This window comes from Rhea pennata, chromosome 1 (genome assembly GCF_028389875.1).
Source record: "Rhea pennata isolate bPtePen1 chromosome 1, bPtePen1.pri, whole genome shotgun sequence".
Classification (NCBI taxonomy): domain Eukaryota; kingdom Metazoa; phylum Chordata; class Aves; order Rheiformes; family Rheidae; genus Rhea; species Rhea pennata.
The window spans coordinates 204,805,678-204,829,750 of record NC_084663.1 but is presented as its reverse complement, the minus strand read 5'-3'; the positions used below and the strand labels follow the sequence as shown (position 1 = coordinate 204,829,750).

The 24,073-nt window shown below is 43.9% G+C and overlaps 2 protein-coding genes across 3 annotated transcripts in view; both read right to left on the bottom strand.

Annotated features, from left to right (window-relative positions):
- Positions 1–6,487: 6,487 nt before the first annotated feature.
- On the bottom strand, positions 6,488–10,901 carry GPR83 (G protein-coupled receptor 83). Its single transcript, XM_062577859.1, has 4 exons — positions 10,515–10,901; positions 9,487–9,612; positions 7,914–8,047; positions 6,488–7,112 (listed from the first exon to the last, which is right to left on the bottom strand). The coding sequence occupies exons 1-4, from the start codon at positions 10,899–10,901 to the stop codon at positions 6,488–6,490; spliced, it is 1,272 nt and encodes a 423-aa protein (XP_062433843.1).
- An 8,331-nt stretch (positions 10,902–19,232) lies between these two features.
- MRE11 (MRE11 homolog, double strand break repair nuclease) overlaps positions 19,233–24,073 on the bottom strand; it is a 28,484-nt gene continuing 23,643 nt past the window's right edge. The window contains exons 17-20 of one of the 2 annotated variants that reach the window (XM_062567327.1): positions 23,012–23,067; positions 22,469–22,536; positions 21,986–22,064; positions 19,233–20,898 (exon numbers count right to left, since the gene is read on the bottom strand). In XM_062567327.1, the coding sequence (XP_062423311.1) occupies positions 20,848–20,898; positions 21,986–22,064; positions 22,469–22,536; positions 23,012–23,067 (254 nt within the window). In that variant the 3' untranslated portion in view covers positions 19,233–20,847. The remainder of the gene's footprint in view (positions 20,899–21,985; positions 22,065–22,468; positions 22,537–23,011; positions 23,068–24,073) is intronic. The other variant, XM_062567328.1, reaches the window with a different exon arrangement.

Below are 24,073 nucleotides of genomic sequence, written 5' to 3'. Positions count from 1 at the left end.
GTGCTTTGCATACATATTATTCAGTAGGTGGCCCTGTCTCATGTTCACAGTCGCTACTTCAGACACAGAATGGTTTTCTCGGAGGCTTTTGCCAAGTGCTCACAGTTTGGCTGGTAGTAGTGGTGCAGGCTTGCTTAAGAAACTGGTCAGTTCACAGTCTACCCTTGCTGATCTGTCTTTCTAAGGCTACTTACTAAACCAACTGTCTGATGGCTGTGCATCACTGCACGATATATAAGTAACAAAAAGTCAGGCTCCGTCAAGCAGACAAACATACACAAAAGGGAAAGGGGAAGAAGACAGTCTCTGCCCTGTGCACATACCTCATTTCTTCATCACTCAGACCAACTTTTCAAACTAATCAAGATGGCATCTGAACGCTGTGTAAATGACCTTATTTACTTTTTAAAAGAATCCCTCTGATCAGCAGCACAGCTGAGGTAGAATGAAATACCCATGAAGTCTGGATGCCCGATTTAAATTGCCTAGGATTTGATGGTTTCGGAATAGCTAGCCTTATACTGCACTTCCTGTGCTCAGAGCACAGCCCCCATTGATTTGAGCAGCACTGGTGTATGCAAAATGCTTCTGCAGAATCCCAAATCAGATATGAACAAAATGAAGAACACATAATTAGCATTAGCAAATGCTCATCAGAAATTTCCCTGTAGCACATCAGGTACATTTTGTAGTACAGTGTATTAAATACAGACAGGTAAACAAGTCAGTTTTCAAGGACACCATTTCAACTACTTTAACCATGAGTTTGTCTTTCTGCATTTTTCTGTCCTATTTTCTCTAAAACTCATCTTTTTACTGGACACCTTTAGTTCAGTGCTAGATCAGGCCATTAAGGAACTCTGTCCAATCCATCTCCTCTTCAATTTTTGCCAGGCCCATCTCTCTTATCACCTGTACTTAAATCGACTTTTTATTTCTCCCCTCTGCCTTGATCCATCAAGGCATTGGGCAGAGTCGGGAGGAGAAGGGTTCTCTGGTCAGCACTGGGGTACAGGACCCAGAGTTGTAACAGCAGGAGCCCTGCTCAGATCTAGCTGGAGCAAGCACAAGGGTAATTGGACGTTTGAGAATTTTGTGTTTCAGTGTTCCGACAAGCTTCTAAGTATGTAGTTACTCAAAGGATTTTTAACTGCACCCAAAGGCAGAGAATATTCCTTAAGCTGACAAAAGGTTACCTTCAGATTCAGAAAGAACATCCCATTTGAGTTCAGACCAGAATCCCTTATCCCAAACAAAGCTAAATACAATAATCTAATCCTGGAAGCTCTTATAGATATAACATTTATACATCACATTTACTGAAAGGGAAGGAAAGAAACAAGAAAATAAAGGGTTTAAAGCATAGAGAGATGAATCCAGAATATAGAAGAAGATTTATCCCTCAGCCCTTTGATGGTGTTGACAATAGCAGAATCATATTTTGAAAATTCCTTGTATTGATTTTCTGAGGGAGAGTCACCTAGATGTGTGCTCACTCCAGTATTTCGAGCCAGCAGGTGATGCTGATGTGACAGACCCCATTGTAGTGCTGATCTGGCTGAAGCCGTGAGTGGCACATGTTCATTCACAAGAGTGAAAATGCTATGAAGGATCAGAGTAGAAGATCAAATTACTAGTAAAATTCTAACTTTCAGAAGTTGATCTCCAGGGTAGCTTTTCTATCTCAGACCCTTCATGAGCAAAAAGAATCCTGCAACTATTGGATACTGTAAAGATTTAAAATATTTTAATTTCTCTATTTGCAGACCCTTTTTTTTTTCAAATGTAAATGTTTAAATGTAAATGTAAATGTTATATGTTTTTTTTTTAAAAAAAAGAAAAAAAGCACACACATTTTCCACTCATCAACCGAGGTGACTGTGTAGGTAAATCCAAACACAACCCTAATCATTTGCTTGTCTGGATAAAGAAAGAAGAAAGAATGCTTTTTGGAAGGATCTCTTGATCTCTTCTAGATCTCCTCCTTCTACCCCCCCATGGGGAAGTTCATCTGTTTATTCCTAGTCTGAGCTGAGTAAAACTATTACAGAAATTCAAGTAGATTGTTGTTAATTAAAGATTTTTATTAATGAGTACAAAATGACAAAGACATAATCATTGAAATGGTTTGGTTCAAAATTTACAAAATCTGTGACAAAATTAAGATGGGAATAGCATAGGCTCCATATATCTCCTTTCCTCATGCCCTCACTTTACCATGTGTCGTAATCTCCATCCTGCTGCCTGCCACTGTCACACACTCCCTCCTCACTGTGCTTTCTCTTCAGGTCTCTTCTCCCCTGCCTTGCTACCACTGAGTGAAACTTGTTCCTATAAACTGCATGTGAACACAGACTATTTTTCTTTTGACAGAGGGAATCAAATGCAGCAGCTACATTGTTGCTTCATCCCTTCCACATATATGAAAACACACATTTTCTCTTCCCCGGGAAATACTTAAGTATGCAAGAGAGAAGTTATAATAGTTAAAAAGTGAAAGGATGGCTGCAGGGGGTTATGAGAGACTCTGAAATTAATTAAACCAGAGCTGTGTAATTACAAAGAAGGAAGAGACAAAGGGAAAAAAATGAAAGGATAATGTTCACTGAACAGATTTTGGAAGGAATTGGCTATCTTCCCACACTAATATTAAGGGGATTTTCCAATACTCTTTCCATCATCATCTTTCTTTCTTCTGGAGTAGAAATGGGCTTAGGTCCTGGCTTCTCCCACATGCTTTGGCATATTTAAAACTTACACTGAACATATGGGCTACATTTTGAGCAACTGAAATAAGGAATGATTTTGATTTGTAACAGTTCAAAATATATCCAAGATTACTGTCATTCTAAATATATCCCACCACTACTTTTCTCTTCTAAGTATGTGGTAACGGTTTTGTTAGATATTCAATATTCCTAAAGATTTATTTGCTGGAAGAGAATCAAGATCTGCTGTCACTAGCTTGGGGAGTGTGGGTCATGGACCCTCCATGTCTAGATCCTCCTGCTGACATATTGCAGATGTTAAGAGAGTAAAGGAGATATGGCATATGGAATCAAAGCAGGTAGGAAGAAAGCTCTGATTTTGCACATCATTGATATGAAATATTCTGACTCCTGGGTGCTTAATAAAGAACTAACAATATAATACTGAATTCAAAGCTACTTATAATACCTGTGAAAGAAAAAGCAAGAGGACATAGAGGAAGTAAAACATGCAGTGATGTGGAAAAACAGGTTAGATGCAAGAAATGGCAGTTGTTTTATTCTCTTTCGTATGTGAAAAACCTTCATAAGCCTTGAAATGATTTCACAAATGTAAATTTATTACATGACATTGTGAAGAATAGTTTCTCCTTTTTCATTTATAGTCATTTATAGTCATTTAAAGAAAAGAAGATTTTTCTCACTTCACCACTAGCTGCTACAAGCAATGAATGTGGAATGGGGCTCTCTAGAGTGACATTCAAACTAATTTCCACAGAATAGGGAAAATTGTTTCTTTCCAGTGCAATACAAGATACAATTTCTGGAATGTCTTTTTTTGTTTCCCTTGTTCAGAATCAGATTTTCTGCTGCTCAGAACATCAAATTCTGCAAACTACTCTAGACAGAATATCAATTTCTTAACATAGCAACTCAATGAAGGCACATCTCAATCATCTTTTTATGCACCAAAATTGTTCAATCACCAGAGAGTAACTTGCAGAGAAATGTTCCTCTTTTATTACTTGCTGCCTTAGATATCATCTGCTCTCCTAAAGGAGATTTATGAACTGATGTTTAATCTGAAAAGTACCCAGATGCTCTGCAAGTGAGAGAGCAAAATGCAAAGACAAATTAAAAAGTCAAACTGTGGGACTCTTTAGCTATCACTTAACAATAATTCAGAGATACTCTGATCAAAGGGTTCTAGTCCAAACTAAAAATAGTGTTTAATCATCATTGTTCAAACTTCGAACAGTATGTTCAATGTTCTCAAAAGTATTTTGGGGGTTTTAGATCTTTACTTGAAGAAAAGCTTTCTGAATATTCATGGCTATTTTACGAAAGAAAAATTCAGTGTGATACAGCATTGCCAACAGGTGTTGTAGTAAGAAATTGTTGATTAACATCAACTTATGCAAGGAATAGGCACCACTTCTCTCATTCTTTTCAAATCTAACTTAGGAAAAATGCTTTCGATATAAAAGATTTTTCAGTGTTTATCTAACCATTCACCTCCCTGAGGGTATTGCAAAGAAAAACGTGGATCTGCGAAATAGATCTGTTCATTCTTTCTGAATAGATCAGGACCTGCCAGCCCCCAATTCACAGAATCATAGAATGGTTGAGGTTGGAAGGGATCTCTGGAGATCATCTAGTCCAACCACCCTGCTCAAGCTGGGTCACCTAGAGCATGTTGCACAGGATCGCATCCTGGTGAGTTTGGAATACCTCCAGAGACTGAGACTCCACAACCTCTCTGGGCAACCTGTTCCAGTGCTCTGTCACTCTCACAGTGAAGAAACTCCTCCTCATACTCAGGCGGAACTTCCTGTGGTTCAATCTCTGCCCATTGCCTCTTGTCCTGTTGCGTGGCACCACTGAAAAGAATCCGGCCCCATCCTCTTGAGACCTTGCCTTAAGATATTTGTAGACATGGATAAGATCCCCTCTCAGTCTTCTCTTCTCCAGGCTAAACAGGCCCAGCTCTCTCAGCCTTTCCTGATAAGGGAGGTGCTCCAGACCCTTAATCATCTTTGTAGCCCTACGCTAGACTCTCTATGGTAGCTCCATGTCTCTCTTGTACTGGGGAGCCCAGAATTGGATGCAGTACTTGAGATAAGGCCTCAGCAGGGCTGAGTAGAGGGCAAGATCACCTCCCCTGACCTGCTGGCAATGTTGTTCCTAATGTACCCCAGGATACCATGGGCCTTCTTGGCCACAAGAACACATTGCTGGCTCATAGTCAACTTGTCATCCACCAGCACTTCCAGGTCCTTCTCAGCAGAGCTGCTCACCCCGAACTGGTGCATACATTTTTTTTTCTTTCTAGTTGCAGGACCCTGCACTTACCCTTGTTGAAATTCAAGAGGTTCCTCTCCACCCAGCTTTATAGCCTGTCCAGATCTCTCTGAATGGCAGCACAGCCCTCAGGTGTATCAGCCACTCCTCCCAGCTTAGCATCATCAGCAAACTTGCCGAGGAGGCGCTCTGTCCATTCATTCAAGTTGCTGATGGATAATCTGAACAAGACTGGACCCCTGTATTGACCCTTGGACATCGCTAGCTACAAGCCTCCGACCAGACTGTGAGCCACTGATCCCAGCCTTCTGAGCTCTGCCCATCAGCCAGTTCTCAAGCCACCTCACTGTTCACTCATCTAACCCACCTCACTGTCCACTCATCTAACCCACACTTCCTGAGCTTATGTAGGAGGATGTTATGGGAGACAGTGTGGAAGGCTTTGATGAGGTCAAGGTAGACAACTTCCACTGCTCTCCCCTCATCCACCCAGCCAGTCATACCACCAGAGAAGGCTATCAGGGTGGTTAAGGATGATTTTGCCTTGGTGAATCCATGCTGGCTACTCCTGATCACCTTCTTTTCCTCCACATGTTTAGAGATGACATCCAGAATGAGCTGTTCCATCACCTTTCCGGGGATGGAGGTGAGGCTGACTAGTCTGTAATTTCCTGGGTTCTCCTTCTCGCCCCTTTTGAAGACTGGAGTGCCATTAGCTTTCTTCCACTCCTTAGGCATCTGTCCTGTTCTCTATGACTTTTCAAAGATGATGGAGATTGGCCTAACAATAACATCCTCCAGCTCCCTTAACACTCATGGGTGCATCCCATCAGGTCCCATGGATTTGTGGATGTGAAGTTTGCCTAAAAGATCTCTAATTCTATCCTCTTCGATCAAGGGGAAATCTTCCCTTCTCCAGACTTTCTCTCTTATCTCCAGGGTATGAGATTCTTGAGGGCTGCCCTTAGCAGTAAAGACTGAAGCAAAGAAGACATTCAGTAACTCTGCCTTCTCTGTATCCTTCAGGAGTGATGACTTTGTACCCAATTGCACTGGGTTGACCATGTTGTTATTAAGAGACTTAAAGAAGAAAGAGGGGCTTTGATGTGATTAGATTGTTGCTTTAGTATTTAAATACTGACAAAACACACACAAAGACCCACTGGTAAAAAGGCTTAGTCATGCAGATAGCATAGTGACGTACATGCAGAGAATCCCTTCCTGCAAAGAGATCCAAAGGCAATTTGAGAAACACAAAAAGAGTTCTTTCCTAGCAAGAGTTTGCTTTCTTCCCCTTTATTATCAGCCTGCATCAAAGAGTTAACTCTTTTATATTACCTTCTGCAGAGCTCGGCTGGTTGATTTCATCATGTGTGCCTGCACTGTCACTGTTAGTAGTCCAGGGCTCCACATCTTCACACTGTTTTAGCTCTAGTCAAACCCAGGTACAGTCCTTATAGTTTTGCCAGGGGCACTGTTTAGTTCACAGTGACTATTGGCTCAACTGAAGAGATGTCTGTTTTTCCTGACTGGATGTTGGAGGCTAATGGAAGGACGTGGGGGACACATAATTTCTTGAAGCTGCTGTTTTCTGGCCAAGCTAGTTGGTAGGATGGGACTGTGGAGGGAAGCCTCTGTTCTGTAGGTCCAGGAGATTTTCTGCATATGTTGAGCAAAGCCTTCAGCTCTGATCGGAAGCTATCATTGAGCCAGCAATAGATGAAAGGGTTGTAGCAGGTGCTACTTATTGCAAACCAGTGAAAGGCGAAGTACAAGACGTTGTTGGTGTGGATGGTCTGGCTGGAGAGGAGGACAACGTAGCAATTTAAGGGAAACCAGCAGACTGCAAAGAGGATGACAACAAGCATCAGCATCTTTATAGTCTTCTTATTCTTTTTGCGAAGGGCAAAGTACTGCTCAGTGGTGACATCTCCAATGACATTGCGCAGCCAGAGTTTCTTGGCCACTGTTATATAAGCAGCAGAGATGATCAAAAGGGGCAGGACATAGAGCAAAATGAAGGTTGTTAAATCTAGGTACTTCCAAAAGAGGTCAGCTGGCTCAGGGAAATCTGGGAGACAGAGGCACCGAGTAACTTCCTCACTGCAATTGAAGATATCAGACAACAGGTGAGAGTGCATATGCCAGGGCACTGCAGGAGGCAAATCAGAAACACGGAAAGAGGAGGCTCATGTCATAACACCCCGAAGCAGACCCGTCATTTATGCAAATCTGTCATAGTTAAGTGAAGCTCTGATGCCCATGGATTTGAGCCATGGAGCAGCCTGTGAGCAATGAGATGATAATTTCTCATGAACATTCATGACATTGATAGTCTTATGAATTTCATTAAATACAAAATTACCAGCTGCACAGAAGCAAGTTTTTATTCACTGTTGTTTGGCAAATGTCCTTTTGTAAACAGGAACAGCCTGGGCACATATTAAGGGCCTTTCCTTCATTAAACTACTTTCCAAATATCAATGCTTACAACAGCATTTTATAGAATGAGCAGCTGATAGGCAGATTCTGTAACTTCCTCAGGGTTAAAGAGTAGAATAAAACCTGATAGCTTTTTCCCCATTCCTGCTCTGCCCAGATAGGCCAGATTTGTAAATAGTGTAAATTGACAGCTTGTAGAGATTGTGGATCTGTGCCAGGCCCTCTAACTTGTTATCCTATTTCATGTGATTAGTGTGCCTGAATAAAGATAAAATAATAAAAAAAAAAATAGAAAAAAGAACATGATACCAGCTACTGTAAAAGGCATCTGATGTAAATCATAGACCAGATCCATAGCTGGCTGATCATAAGCTCAAGGCTTTCAATAGAAGATGCCAACATATCACCATTGAGAATTTGTCGCTAGTGAGACTGTAGAGGGAAAGCAGAGAACATCCTTACCTGTATTCAAAAGTAAAGAGCTTTTGGTAGATGGCATGTGGGAGGGAAAAACAAGTTGCCATGATCCAAATTACAAAGATGTAGATAACACCTTTTGCAGTAGATATGCGAGGTTTCAGAGGATGCATTATAACCTGTTCAAAATAAATCAGTATTCAAGCTGATACCATTTCTGGAAATAAATACACCATTTTTTTCATATTATCTTCCAGCCTTAAATATGCTATTTAAAGTAGAAATTTAGCATGCAAGCAGTGCTGTCTTCACCTGGCTGCCATTGACTTTAAGTTGTACATGAAAGCCTGAAAGTTTTCTCTGTACAAATGGTAAATCAAATCCCTGTCCTCTTGCATTTCAGTATTTGCATCTAGGTGGCAAAAATGGTGTGTCAGTGCGTCTCACACACATTTACATTTGCAGGTTCAGTTTTCTTATATAACAAAAATGATGTAAAAAATAACTGCCTCAGGTTTTTCAGTATCTGTGATACAATGAACCATGGGATTGTGATTTAATCAGTGCTCACTGGGAATGCTTCTGACATGCTGTGTATTTTCTGCAAACTAGAGGTGTTCCGGCAGAAATTATTAGCTGTACCTGTTCCCAATTATGAAGCCATTATCAGTAGTAAGCTTCAGCTCTGTCAGGCTTGTGACAAAAGTACAGTGAGCTCTCCATCATTCAGAGCAGCAAGGGATGCGAAATCTCAAATAAAGAAAACTTGGATAATGTGAGTACTTCTAATACACAGATGTCTCTATACAATGCTTTCCTAGGCTCCAGAAAGGACTGCATGTCACATGGGCCATGGTATTAATGTACAGAGCCGGTCCAGGTTGTGATACACTGTCCTGCCTTGCCCAGGGATGCTCTGAAGCTGCTGGAGTGGTTTTATAGGAGTCAGATTGAGTCCATCAAGGCTTGTTAGCTCTGACTTATTGCTGGACATGCCACACTCCAACAGGCTGCATGTCAGGTGTCTCTGCCTTGGGCTTCCCAGTGCTCCCAGTGAGGATAATGTCCCCAGCAGAGTCTAGCAGCTTAGACCCTGAAACCCACAGAAGCACCGGAAAACTGCACCCAGGTTTGAGAAATCCCTGGACACAGTGTGGAACATTCACATGGGACTGGGTACCTGAGTAAGGGCAGAAAGCTTTTACTTTAGCTGCCTGAAGCTAGTTGAGATCTCTCTGCATCCATGGCACAGGTAGTTCACAAGCCAAACAAACCATCCCCTGAGGAGAGTTGACCATCTGGAATTGCTATCAGGCTTTTGACTTTCTCTTAGTTTGACCAGCTAGCAGATTACCAATCTGAAGAAATTGTTCCTGAACTCCTGTTCCCCAGCTGGGAGAGATTCCAAAGGGATAGAGGTCTCCCCTTCTCTCGCCTTGCTGTATGCTTTAAACTAATCTTTTGATCTGCTAGCAAGAACTGTTCCACTACACTGCCAATTTTTTCATGCATTTTACAGTAATCTGAGAGCTGAGAAGTAAATGAAACAGATAAAAACTTTTTCATTTAACTTAAGTGCTTCCAAACCTTCTAGCTGTCTGCTTCAGAGAGCTCTCACCTGATGCCTGTCCACGGCAATGGCTGTGAGGGTCAAGGCAGAGACATGGAGGGAGCAGTATTGTGCAAATCTACTGACGTGGCACATCCCCTTCCCAAATATCCATGTACTGTTCACAAAACGAGCCTAAAACCAGAATACTGTTAGCTTTTGTGCACCCCCTCTCCGACCACACACAGACATGCTTATATGTATATACCTGAGAGATCTCTGGCTCAAAATTCTTACACTATTTACTAGATACTCTAAAATAGCCGTTTCCAACCCATTTATGTACATCACCTACCTCTTCTAGTCAACCTCTTTGTAAAATTCACTGACTGCTGAACCCTGAACAGTCAGGCTAGTGGCCCAGCAGTATTTTCCAGGACAATACAGCAAAGCAGCATGAGATGTTTGTTCTGATTCATTCACAATATTCTCTTCTGTAGTTTAACAGTTTAGGCAATTAGTCTTATCAATTTTCCCCTCTTAAGCTCTCCTTATAGGATATGGATCACCTGTATGCCTTATTTCAATTCAAAGCAAACTACAGCTTTTCTACACAGCTTGTAAAATGATGATTCACAGTATTACATTGGAACTATTTCAAACAAAGGGGGGAAAAGACCATATATGCTATAAAGCATTAAGAAATCACTGTGACATTATTATTGCTCAAGTGCTACCAGGACCACCTTTAACGATAGATAAGATCAGATCTTCAACTAGGTAACAGAAATTAGAGAAGAAAAAGACATACTGAGCTTTCCCAAGAGTACTCCAACCACTATAATTTGGACTGGAAAGAGGTCTGTAAGATGTTCATGCACTGCCTACAATGGTATAAAGAAAGAAAGGTCACTGAAGTCACTGAAATGCCTTTATGGCATTGACGGATCCAGCTGCCTCTTTTCCCTGAATGCAGTGTCATTTGTCACTTCCCAGCAGCACAGTCCCATGCACGGAACTATTTTTACAATGCTTCTTTAACAAAGTTCATGCTTTGAAAGAAAAATGAGAGGGAAGGGTCTCTTTCCCACTCTTACCAGTGTAAAGGGTGTGTTGAGTAGTGTAATCATGATGTCGGCTACGGCCAGATTCGCGATGAACAGGCTGGTGGCAGAGTGCATCCTTTTGTTCTTGATCACGACGTGGCAGACCAGGACATTGCCGAAAAGCGAGAAGATGATGATAAAGGAGTATGCCATGATGAGCAGGGCTTTCACTGTGAGATTCTGCGATTCAGCTCCGTATCGGCTCCTGCCCACGAAGCTCTGCCAGTCAGCTAGAGTGTAGTTATCCCAGGAAAAGAAACTGGAAACGTTTGGGATTTCAAAAGGCTCTTCAAAACTTCTGTTAAGGGGTAACGTTCCTGATGTCACAAAACCGTTAACTAAGTAGGGAAGAGAGAGACAGATAAAATGGAAAAACATTTCTGAAAAGCTGCTCTGTTCTTCTGAGCCAGAAATAATGCATTTATAATACAGTACAGCACACGGCGTCAAGAGGAGACTTGAAGAGCAGTCGTTCACTTGCCTCTGCACAAACACTTGTCATGGCTATAAATGATATACAGAGGCAACTGGGAACACAACTCACGTGCTGAACCACAGCGCTGCTCTGCTGTGCACTCAGTATGTGCTTCTCTCTCTGCTTCTGGCTACTTTTATATCTCCAGCAAGCTCCCATCTTACACATGCTCTGAACAAGGGTCCCTGCCCACTGGGCTGCATAATATTGCTAGTCTGACGTGCTCATTTTATGCCGATTACACTCCCCCAAGGCACTACTCCAAGGTAATCGCATCTGCTCTCTAGGAGAAAGACAAACCTGCTCTCTTCAGTCTTCAGCATCCTTTTTAACTATCAATAGCCGTTACTGAGTTCATGCAAATTCTGTGCTGTTTATAAACCAGCACTGTGTCTGGCAGCTGTGCTGTCTTCCAGGAGAAATTCCAAATTAAAGTTCACTTTTAAAGATCTGAGAGGCAAGCTTCAGCCTGTCAATAATTGCACAACAATATTGACTAGCTAGCATAGAAATAGGCGTATGGCAACAGAGGAAATGTGAATAAAAAGATGATTTACTGTATTTGGAAGCTTAACTCTCTTCTAGTGAAAGAAAATACCACATGACTTATAACTGATTTTGCAGAAGCCCTTATTATGAATGCTTATCATGTCCATGTAAAGAGTCAGTATGAATCAGTTAGCAGTATTTTTCCAAAGATCTTTTCTCCACACAGAAAGAGAAAAATATCTAAGCTTTCCTTTGGCAGAGATTTTCTCTTGACCAAGAGAATACCAATTAGATCCTAAATTGTATATTCTAGGTTTTGTAGAAATACAGTAGTAATCACAAAAAAAAAAGTGATTACAAGGAAAGGAGAACTGTAAGGCATCATTGAGACCAGTGAATCCAACATCCACAGCTACAAGCAGCCGTACGCTGGATGTCAAGCACTGAAGAGACCCGCAGAGTGTTTATTCCCAGGGCCCTTCTGCCACGATGTGTTAGGAAATGTAAGATCTGTAGTAGAAGACCAAGAGCTACAAATACAATATACCACAGGAAGACGTGTACCTCCAGACTGGTGAAGCTAAGGGCATGCATCAGGTGCTGCCCCTTTGTTGGTAAATTCAGCCTGGTTTGATTCTACAGAGATGACAAATCTGCCTTTTCCATACTTGCTCCTGCCAGAACAATTACTGTGAAACGAGAGGGCTGGGGACAGCTCATTAATTCTGTCTGGGTGACAGACCAGAAGAGGTTCCATAGGTACAAAGCTTTATTTAATCCTCGGAAAAAAGGAGTGTAACCTGAAACGTTTACTTTATAAGCCGATCGCTCACTGGTGAAAACACTTCTGGAAGTAGTGTCCATTGCCTTTTGCAGAGATCTTCTCCATTTTGTAGATTATGTCCTGGTCAGGATTCACTTCTGGAAGTTCTTCAGGGTCAAATGTCCCCAGTATTGCTTGGTGATCCTAGGCTATCAAGTGGTACACAGCTATCTATGCCCTTCCCACAAGTTTAGCTACTGTAAACACTTTATCTGTGAACATTTGCTCAGAGCCTTTCTCCTATCTTGCTTTTGCTAAAGGCACCCTGATGTGGTCTCCCTTTTTGTGCAGGGAAGCAGAATCTGTCATTCTAACTACATCCCTCTGTGCAGTTTTCCAAGGCCTCGCACAGCTGAAAGGGTTCACGTCCACTGCCTGGCTCTGACAGGTGCTTCCAGCTCTTAATCAACTCCATCAACCCATCAACATAGCGGAAAGTGTTGCCCACTATCAAATACCTCCACTTCTTGGTTTTGAGCGTCCTGTTAAAATACTCTGTGACAAAGGCTTTCACCTCACTATTAGCAACACAAGGGTAAACATTGTACTGCTTTAACAGCTTGTTTAAAGGCTTTAAAATGCTTTTTCCCCTGGTCAGTCTGCAATTGTGGAGGCTTGCACTCCTGCTAACGAGAGTTTTAAAAGGCCCGACCATTTCAGAGCCTTTTGGCTCAGGCATGCTTGGGTAATGGGTCTACCACCATGAAGATGTACTTGAACACCTTGGCTGTGTTTGGAAAACTGGTGCATGTCCAGCATGTCTGGAGCTGAGGAAAGCTTAGTGTGTTTGCTTGAGCAGCCTCCTCGCTGCTGCTGGCTGCAGAAGCTGCCATTTACTCTGCAAGCTAAAAGAAGGCAGAGGAGCAAAGGAAAAGAGCTCAGAGAGAAGAAGGACGAGCTCTCTGTCCATGCACTCAGCTCCCTGTGCTGCTGCCCAGCACTCCACAATGCAATCAGCTAGAAGTGTCCCCTGGGCACTGCAGGACAGAACAGCCCTCCCTGCTAGGAGAGCTCCAGCACAAAGGCCCCAGCTGTTTCTCCTGGCTGTCCTTCATGCCAGCTGAACATCAGCAGGAAGTTCCAGATGGACCTTTTCGCACTGGTATCCTCCTGTGCCGTGACAGCTGGAAGGCAGCAGGTGCTTGCAGAGTGGCTGCTCACCTGCCAGGAGGTCTGAGAAGCTCCTCCAGGAGACCTGGAGCAGCCACCAAAATTTTGCCAGTAACAGGATCTCCCGTGCGTCCCCAGACTGGTATGGGCTAAGGAAGGACATCACAGAGCAACAAAGGTGGTTCAGGGCCCCCAGGAGAGCGCTCCATGTGCCCTGGGGCACTGAGGAGCAGCTCTTCGCAGGCTGGGCAGTGCATCCCTATGCAGGCTAAGGCAGGCCTCGAGCAGGCTGCCGGCACAGGGGCTGCCCAGAGCAGCTCTGCCCTCACTGACTCCTCAACTCCAGCCTCCAGCTGTGCCCGCCTTTAGGGCTGGGGCTGCAGCAGGCACTAGGTTGCTCTTCGGCTGGTTCATCCTGCTCATCATCCTCACAGCATGGCAGGTCAAACAGCTCAGCCTTTTCCATTTGCTGCCAAATAAAAAGTGACCCAGGCTGATGATTCCCTGGGAAGAGCAAGGGCTAAGAGCAAGGGAAGAGCTCTGAGATTTTGGGAGCTTTTCCCAGGGATGTGGCTGGTCAAGGCTCTTTTCTGCCAGCCTCCCATGCTCCCATGGCCAGGATAGCAGTGGGGGATGCATCCTCAAGGCCATGCACGTGACTGTGAGAGTTGGGGCTGGACTAGGGAGCACCAGCTCAGCCTGAGTGGTGAATGCTTGGTGTTCACCAGCTGCCTTTCAGCCTGCTGCCACTGCTGTTCCATCCTCCCTAGCAGCTGATAGTTGATGAGGAGTGTTTCCCAGTGGCTGAAGCAGGGAGAGAGAAAGAGCCGAGCGTGGCTGGAGCAAGAGGCTGCCTGGGCTTGCTTTTGCAAAGGCCTTGGTGTGCATCACTAGCCCTCCCTGTTGGTAGCCCAGCTGCAGAACTGGAAATGAGAATCAGCATCCACGGAAAGATCTTGCCCTGCAAACCAGTGCAGCTTGGAAGGCACCAGATGCCCTTTGCCTTCCAGGTGATGAAAGCAAGAGCCACCCTCTGCCACTACAAGGCACATGAGGCCTCTTTGCCTGCTGCATGTGGCCAGAAAGCCCTGAGACCCGCATCCCTGGGTGTGCGAGGAAGTGGAGCTGCATCCAGGCATTTGTGTGGTGGAGCACAAACAGCAAGAGCTACCTGTGATGCTCAGGACTAGGGAGGTGGTCAGCATTTCCTTCCTGCCGCGCAGAGCTATGCTGCACTGAGTCGCCTGGCTCAGGACTGTGCACGCATGTGCGTATGCGTGAGCATCCCTGTGTGGGTCTAGGGGTGAGAGCCTGTGTTGGGCAGCTCTCCTACCTGATGGCATTGCTTTCACTGCTCATCATTTCGGCAGAGGCCTTCCCCGTTAGCTGCTTCATGCTGCAGCGCTTGCAAGGGACTTGCCAGAGGTGACACAGATGCCTGTGCAAAGAGAAAACACACGCTGCTGAGACTGACCACAGCTTCATGAGACCATGGAAGTACCTTCTCATGGGTAGGGGAAGAGTGAGAAAAAGAATTTTCTCAGTAAGATGACCATGTTGATGGATTAGTTTCTATCTGTCTTCATCCTGCTCACTGTGCACACGTGCTACTGTCAAAGCCCAGGCCTGGGCTGGGACATAGTAGCTTCAGGCTGCCAAGAGCCTGCTGGGAGGGAGATGGGAGGGCTGCAGAAGCTGTCAGGGCCAAGCCCCCGGCCAGGCAGCTGGAGTGGGAGCCCACAAAGTAGGTTGCTGAGGTTTGTGAGGTGAGCTTTGGGGGCTACCCATCTCCACCAGCTTACCTGTGGAGAGTTGGTCTTCTTGAAGCCACTCACCAAGGCTTGAAGGCCTTTGGCAAGTTCCATTTCTGGAAGGAAAAGACAGAAGGAGAAAAGAGACATCCAAACCCACATGGGATTTGCCCTGCTGATGGCGTGCCCTCTGACAAACCTTCCAAGGACAGCGAGAGTGGGCACAGACATTCAGCCCTGCTCTTGCAAGCCCCTCCTTGCCTAGGTCGGGAACTCTTCTAACCACCCGCATGGCCAACATAACCACAGGCAAGGAAAAAGCAGAGGCCAGAAAGGGTCTCATCCCAAGCACTCCACACCAAGTGAGCAAGACAGCCTACCATCAACTGTGCACTTGGGCTACCAGCCTGAGGCTCAGGCCAGGGTGAACTCCACAACACTTTGTTCCCACCCCATGTGCATAGTGAGATCCAAAAACTCCTTCTTTCCCCTTGAGCGAGTCACACAGGCTTTGCTCTGTGGCTGTTACCAGGGAGTCCGGTCCTGCTGTGCACAAGACCTCACCCTCCACCCCTGCCTGCCTACCCAGAGAGATGGCTTGGTCCAGGTAGGTGGCCAGGTCCTTGATGTTTTTGGAAATGTATCAGATGGCTGCCTCTATGTCCTTGTAGCAGCTTGGCTCCATGGCATGCCCTTCTGCTGCAGGAGGTTCTGTGACATGGGGGCAAGGAGGAAGATGGGAGGAGAGACCAACTGAAGTACTCTGGGGTTTCCCAGACTGCTAGAGCAGCCAGGAAAACAGCAGCAACAGGGCAGGATGGCCTTGCCAAGTCCCCACAGGGCTTCCTGTTCCTGACCTGTCTGCCCATGGCCTGCCTCACAGGAGGTACCAGACCCCTTCTTGCACATCTATCCCAGCTTTCCCCACCTCTCCTGAGGTTGGTGCCCTGCAGGCACTCCCTGTCACCAGCAGCAGCCTGAGTCACTTCTACCAGGACTTTTCTACCCAGCATTTTTGTCACCTCAGTGAGCACCAGCCCAGGAAATGGTTTCCTCAAGGTGCCCAGGGCACTCTAGCCCCAAATTGCCTTCCAGGGTCTTCTTGTGGCTATGCCCAGGCTCTCAAGGAGGAGATGCCCTTTGCTGCCAGCTGCTTGGCTCAGCCCAGCACCTGGGATGTCTGTGTCCTGCTAGCCTTGTTCCATGGGCGCCCAGGCAACTGGGGGCTTAATCATCTCACTGGTTCCTTCCCCACAAGGCATCCTGCTTTCCTCAGGGCTGGGCACCCCTCTGTCATGGCTCTCCTTGGCCTTTGTGGACAAGAGTGGAAAAGACAAGGGCTCAGAGTGGAAGGAGAGAAGGTGTGGAGGGAATGGACTTTGAGGAAGGCTGGTGGCTCTGTCAGGGTGAGGGAGATGGCACACTAGGGCTGCTGATGCCATCATGCTGATGCTCGCAGCCCTCTGGGCGCAGCCCTTGCTGTGACAGGAGGCACTGGGGACCACCCTGGAAGGCTGCTTTTCCAAAGCTACTCCTCCCAACTGCTTCCCGCCCCCTCTCTCTCTTTGGAATAGAGCTGCCTGCTGCCTTTCTCCTCCACCGGCCAACAGCAGTGGGGACAGCAGCTGGTGGCCAAAGGCTGTGTGCAGCGGGGCCAGGAGGGGAGTGGGGATCCTGTGCCTTGGCCTCGGTGGCTCAGCTACATGCCAAGTTGGGTGCGGGTGTCTGAACAAGGGCCACTGGAGAGCTGTGTGGCGGGGGCTGCTCTTGTTCACCAGGTGCTGGTTGCTGGCTGGGCTGGAGGCCCTGGCGCTGCTATCTCCTTGCTCCTCCGCAAGGCCCATGCGCCTGCTGCGGTGGCAAGAAGGGCAAGGCAGTGAGCAGAAGGGTGAAGACGACTGACTCAGGCCTCTTCCCAAGCGCTTGTGACTAGTGCACAAGGCACAGCGCTGGGGCCACCACAGCGTGCACTGCAATCCCGGCTGCCAGGGGGCTCAGCCCAGCTCCTCTTGCCCTTGGGAGCAGTGGAGGTGGAAGAGAAGGGCTGAGCAGAGGCTCAGCCCTGAGGCAGGGCCAGGACAGTGGCAGGAGGCAAGTTTGAGCAGGCTGTGAAACGAATCCCCTGGACCTGGACGGAGGCCCTGTGCAGTGCCAGTGCTGAGTGAGGAGGGGCAATGTGGGGAAGATGCGTCTGGGCTGGCTAGCTGGGGAGGATGCCTAGGGTCAAATGCGTAATGAGAGGAACCACGTGGAGGAGAGAGCTGCTGATAAATCACTTACATAGCCACGAGGGTCTCCACGGGCTTTAAGGCCTCTTTGCCTTTCTTCTTCCTGGAGCAAGACTGGAAACCTGGCAACAGAGGGAGTGCAAAAACTCCAGGAATGGATGCTGGTGCCTGCCCCAACACAAGCTCTGCGTGCTGCTGAGGGGGCCAAGCTTGCTGGGGGCAGGGACCCTCCATCCCTGCCTGGGCTCCCTGCTCTGAGAAGCTCTTGCTCTCGAGCCCCTGTTCTTGACTCCAAGCAGGGAGTGCACCTTCTAGGGAAGCCACATGTCTTCCCTTGGGAATGTTGGAATGTTGCTGCTACAGGACCTGCCCTTGTGACATCTCTCCTGCCCAGGTTGTCCTTCCCTGCCAAGCACAGGAGCGCCAGCTGCATGTGGAGAGCTGCCAACTCTGGGGACTTTCTCACCTGCAGAGGATCTTTCCAGCTCCTAGAGATGAGAAGTCAGGTCCCTCAGCCAGCTCTGCTTCACCTTTTGAGCTGGTCACACGCTTGGCAGGCCATCCTCATCAGCCTAGCTGGGCTCCCCCAAAGGCAGCATGGAAGAGAATGAGGGAGCTGCTGTGTCCCAAAATATGGCAGCAGGCTCCGGGCTCTTGCAGCCCCATTCCTTACGCCACTGCCTCTCGGGGAGCTGGAACTAGGCTCTCTTGGGGGTGGGGGTTATTCCTTCTCCCTTCCTTACAAAGCTGTGACAAAGACTCAAAGCCGCAGGCCCTGAGCCATTGATGCCAAAAGAAAAATGCAAGCAGTGAAAGCGCTGCTCCAGGTCACAGGGTGCAACAGCAGAGCAGGCCTTCTCACCACCTCCCACCTCCTCAGTCGCCCAAGGAGTGCAGGTTCCAGCCAGGAGCTCTAGGCAATGCTGTCGAGGCCACTATGACCCACGAGCTGCAGCGCTGATGGGTGAGGGAGCAAAGGCCGCTGGGAAGCTCTGGAGCCAGCCATCCAGCTTGACTATGCAAACACGCCCGGTGACACGTGCCAACGTACCCATGGTGGGAACACGCAGGAGAGTTTTGAGCATCACTGTGACCATTGCCTTAAGGCAGCCCCTTGCCCACATCTGGGCAGCCCATTGCCAGGGTGGGAAGGCGCTCTCTCCTCTCTTCCTGAGCCCAACACTTCCAGCTGCTCACTGCTGCCACAGTGCCAGGAAGGACTGGAGCCTGTCTTGGGGCCTATGCCTTTTCTCACGCTCTCCCTAGACTTCCTTTCCCCAGAGCTCCCTGCTCTGAACATATCTTTGTTGCCCTGTGCGCTGCTGCCTCCTAGAGACCTCCCAGCCCTGCCCACCTGCTGCTCTGCCTAACAGAGCCTCAGGCCCAAAGGGCTTTTTCTCACCTTGGGAAGGTGGATTGCAAGTTACATGAATGAGAAGTATCCTTTTCACATCATGCATTATCATTGCTGTAAGAGAAACACAGATCGAGTGTCTTGTCCTTGTATGAGCACCTTAATCATTAGAGGAAATCTTTATATGCACACCAGGTTTTCCCTCTGAAATTAAACATGCTATCTTTATCTTCTATGAGATAATTTAACTGCTACAGTTTAACAGCATAAACATATCCTCTATGAATTTGGCAGCTGACTATAGAAAAAAAAACCCTTGTGAAAAAAGGTAAGAAAAACAAAACACTTTGAAATAACTCCTGTTAATCCTGCTTTCCTTTGCTAAAATCTTTGCCCAGGATGTGCCTTATAAGACAGAATCCCTAATGAAAGAATGAATTAGCTATTGCTCAAGTCTTTATAACAAAACAGGTTTAATTTCAATAGCAACATAAACAAGCAAATTGTATTAAAATCTTAATCCCTTTGATTCAATGCAGTCCATCCATGTGAGATTTGCTCTTTATTTACAAATAGGTTAAAAAAAAAAAAAAAAAAAAAAAAAACTCAGCCCTTCTCTTGAAGAGATTTTACAGCAGCTTGTCTATTGCATAGGTAATATTATAATAGCTTTGACAGCATTTAATGAGGGGAAAGAGTCAGGCTATCAAACTATGCCCTGATACTTTATGTGAGCATACTGCTCTGCAAATTGCTACTAAGCTGTACACTAGAAATTTGAATGTTTTGATCATTCTCATGGAAGTACTCAGAAAGCTCAAGGCTCATTTAAGTTCACTCCTGCAGAATATATGCAGATAAAGTAACAACACTCACATGCAGCAAGAGCCACAGCAACACAAATGCCAACCCTGTATCTTTGAGGGAGAAGGAGAAAGACAAACAAACTCACATATGGACACATAGTTGCTGCTTTCAATGTATTTAGTGCCTCTCTGACATGCTGGAGGATTAGCTAATAAATTCTTCTGGCCTCTTCCTTGACAAGCTCTAAAGGCTGTAGCCATGATGTGTCAGTACTTTTTTTCTTTGGGGGGGGGAGGGGAGGAAGGGAAGGAAGAGAAAGGATGTATGGGGTGGAAAAAGGCAAAGAAGGAACAGAAACAGGAGCCTTGGCTCCTTCCATGGAAAGAACTGTTTCTTCACTGTCAACACAGTGTTCTGCTTTAAGAGTTCTCATTTAGAGAAATAGTTGGAAAAACAACAATGACATTTCAGGAGGGTTACTAAAGTGGAAGGCTGAGGTAAGAGATAACTGAGAAACATCAACTAAGAAAAAGCAAGAGACAACGTCTTGCCCTTTACTGGCACAATTCCTTTATTCTTCAAGTAGCATTCCTTGCACAGCTGTAGGGTTCTAGCCCCCACGTCTTATTTTAAAGGGTGAAAAGCTGATAATGCAATTTAACCTCAAATCTTTGGCTTTTCTTTAGTAACAGAGCAGAAGTCATTCCTGTATACTATGACATTTAATAACAGTGCAACAGTGGGTTTAGTTCTCCCAATAAGCTGAAAGTATTACGACATTTTCAGGTGTTAATATTGAAAGCTGTATCTTTGGGTTAAATTACTACTCCTTGGGGCTTTAACTGCAACGGTATCAAAACTGCAAATAAATACAGAGTTCACTGTTCTGGCCAAGTCCACATTCATTTCCATACTCGCGTACTATCCTAAATTTACTCCTATGAAAAATTCAAGCATCAAAAGAATGAAGCTTTCTATAAAAGATACAATTATGTTATTTACATTACCATCTTAGAAAGAAAACAGGCTTTTAGATTTTTTTTTTTTTTTTAGAAAGAATTAGCAGTTTCAGGCAGTACTACTTCCAAGTATTTGTAAAATATTAGGCTCTGCATCCAAGTAATGCAACACAAATCATTCTGAATTCAGTGCCACTAAAATAAAACATTTCATAGGAGTGAAGACTTAAGGCAAACCGTCATTTACAGAGAAATGTCATACAGAGTATGCTTTGCATATTGTTCTCCATTTTTCTTTAGTGGCCTCTCTTACACAGTGAGTCTGAAATTATTTCGTTCTTCTTGATGTTGCAATGCTCTTGAATGGGTCAAAATCATCCTGTAATTTGTAAATAGATATGGATTATTAAAATTGCCGTGCATTCTGAGCCAAAAAAAAGTGACATCGTCTTCAGATTAAGTTGAAAAGCCAGGTCACTTTACTTATTCCATGCTTTCTGATTGAGCTGTGTTTGTTATTTTCAATACCCAGGAGATTACCCATGAATTTGAAGTCTCAAGTTACAAGAGCATAGAAAATAGAAATTCAGCTTAAGTCAGCATGATCAGAATAATTATCTGAAATCAGGAAAAAAATATGCATTTCAGGTATGACCTAGTAAATTAGTATCATTATGAGCAGAATATACTTCAAAGGAAGTTGTAGCCATATATACATCACACCATAATTCAATGAGAAATGCAAGAATCAAAAATACTTTCTTTTTTGCACATTCAGGAAGACATGCAGTTTTGTATTCAGGTACCAAAAGAGGAGACAGCACAGTGGAAAGAAGAGATAATAATTCAACATTTTTTCTGAAGTAGCCAATGTCTGACATGATTAAGGCAGGGATCCTGTCCATATATAACAACCTGACAGTCTGTGAAAAGAGACAGCATAATGCTTGACAGTAAAATATGGATTTTATGTAGTGTAAAGTTGAAAATAAATTCTACTTGTTTACTTATTACAAAGTAATCTCTTCCTAGCAGTTCTAATAGACCTGTGATTTTTTTTAAAGTATTTACATGATTTGCAATAATTAAGAACCCTAGGAAACTAACAATTTTTAAATGGAAAAAGTAAAATTCTTCCTTTCAGCAAGAATAAAATACATGAATAAATCAAAGGACATAGCATGCACTAGTCTAACCTATTGCACACTTTTCAGGAATGACAACTAAATATCAAGAACTAAAGCTGAAAAAAAAAAGACTAGGTATTTTCTTGGTGCCTTATTTTTGATGATTATGCATATGTTTTAATTAAAACTGGTTGTAATAATGTAGTGCTGTTAATAAAAAAAACAAAAAAAACCCCAAAAAACCCACAAAAAACTTAGGCTTTATTCAAATAGCTGTAAAACAGCAAACTAAAGAAACTTCCAAGAACTAGGGAAACTGAAGACCACTGTATCACATACCTCATCTGAGTCAAAATCAACTCCTCTAGATATTTGGCTTTGTGAACACCTTTTACTCAGTGAAGATGGAGTTGATAACCTTGAAATATACAAAGAGTAGGAGGGGAAAATAAAAAGTTACCAAGTGCAGTTCTCAAATACCAGGCATTCCAGCAACTTTCCCTTTACGGTAGCTCTTGTCCACCAATACAGAGATTAAGAATAAATAGAAATAATCAGCAGAATGATCCAAATTTTTAAACATGCTTACGAATTCTGAAACTCTGTCCTAGGTATCTTAAGCAGTAGACCAACCTATTGTCATATAAAGATCATCCACATCAGTAGGTAACAGAAGGTTATCTAAGTTCTGTAAATGCTTAGGATTTTTTTTTTTTTAAAAAAACAATTTTTTCCAGTTAGTGAACCGGATCCCCAGATTCTGATGATTACTGATCAGAAATAAGGCAGTCATAGTGGACTTAACAAAATAAATGTACCAACCTTTGATTTGCTTTGGAAGAAGGAACAACCGAAACTTCTTCTATATCAGAGTCAACATCTATAATATCCTGAAAAAAAGAGACCACAAACTTGTTTCATTCTTGCAGAGATATAGTACATAAAATTCTAAAATACAGTGCTTTTTTTTTTTTTTTTTTTTTTTTTAAACTAAATACCTACTTAGTTATAATACACTGTTCATAGGACTCCAGGCTGGAACTGTACAACGTGCAGCTACAGCATAACACAAATTTTGCTCTCTATCTTGTAAATATCCAAAAAACACTCATGTATATACTCTCTGTATCTTAGATTATGGACTCTCCACAAGGAAGACATGGTCTTTGTATTTTTTTTTTTCTAAAAGACCCACTACACCGAAAACAAAACTATAAAATAGCATGTAGAACCTTACTGCCGCAACCAATAGCTTGGGAACTTGTGCTGGTTTAGGCTAAAGTTTTGACCAGATATTTATTCTCAAATCAGAAGGCAGCAAAAGACAGCAGTTATGCAGGTTCACTCATGCAAGAAGCTTCTCACCTCTGAGTAAGACTTAGATGAATTCCAGGAGGGTTGTGGTTTCAAACTCCTAAAGGCTAGAGTAAAACAAAGGTAATATTTTTCAAGTACTCACATAACAAAATGCAAAAAGTGTTATGCAGGTCTTTTCACACAAAAACCTGTTTAGCAGGCATTTCTTCTGTAGAGGACTTAAAACAAACAAAAAAACCGCAAACATTAAAACTGAAAAAAAAAAAAAGACAAACAAAGGTCCTTGGCAGATAAAGCATAAATTAAGCTCTTCCTGAATCCTCCAAGCATTAGCAGGTACTTGCCAAACTGACTGAAAAACCTACAGAAACTGTGATTAAGATGAAAAGAGAGTATTAATGTAATTGCTTTTCCTGTATATCTATCATTTAGTTTACACATATCTGTTAAACTTGATGATTTCTATGCAGTATTTTAGGTCATTTACTGAGGCTTTTAAATGTTATTTTTGTAATATATGTCAAAGAAAATGAACAATTATATCCTATTGCCACAAGAGGTAGAACAAAATGTGTCAGGAACATTTGACTGGAACCGGGAATAAACAATATCTTACTGTACAGTATATACAGTTCCTTAAGAAACAAGCATAGAAAGAATGTGACATAATAACCTTTGTTCTATGCAGAATATTTTCAGTGGTCAAAAAGTTTAAACTTGACTGATTTTTAAAAGTTTAGTAAATTTTAATACAAATTCGCTTAGTCTTATACTGTAGCAAATTTTAGGAACACCAATTTGTACTAGGGGAGAAAAACTTGCATGCTACTTAGGCCGCATATCTGAAAGCAGCCCTCCCTTGCTACAGGGCACAGGCTCTGAAGAAAGAGCATAAATAATCCAAGTATAACAGAAAAATACCGCTTACAAACCTATACTCAAATCCCAGACAAAATACCCAAAGGTAGATAAGGCAGATTGAGCTTTGTTTAAACTAATCAAATTCTGGAAGAAAAAAAAAAACAAAAAAACAAAACAAAAACATCACCAACTTGCTAACAACCCATTTAAGGGATGTTTTAGTTAAATTCTCATCATAATACTATTGCA

Excerpts from the sequence above, each read along its gene's own strand:
- GPR83 (XM_062577859.1), bottom strand. The coding sequence starts at position 10,901 with ATGTTTTTCCATTTTATCTGTCTCTCTCTTCCCTACTTAGTTAACGGT. Across the intron at positions 8,048-9,486 it reads TTGCCGTGGACAGGCATCAG|GTTATAATGCATCCTCTGAA; the intron begins GTGAGAGCTCTC and ends TATTTTGAACAG. Across the intron at positions 7,113-7,913 it reads CTCTTTACTTTTGAATACAG|TGAGGAAGTTACTCGGTGCC; the intron begins GTAAGGATGTTC and ends CTTCAATTGCAG.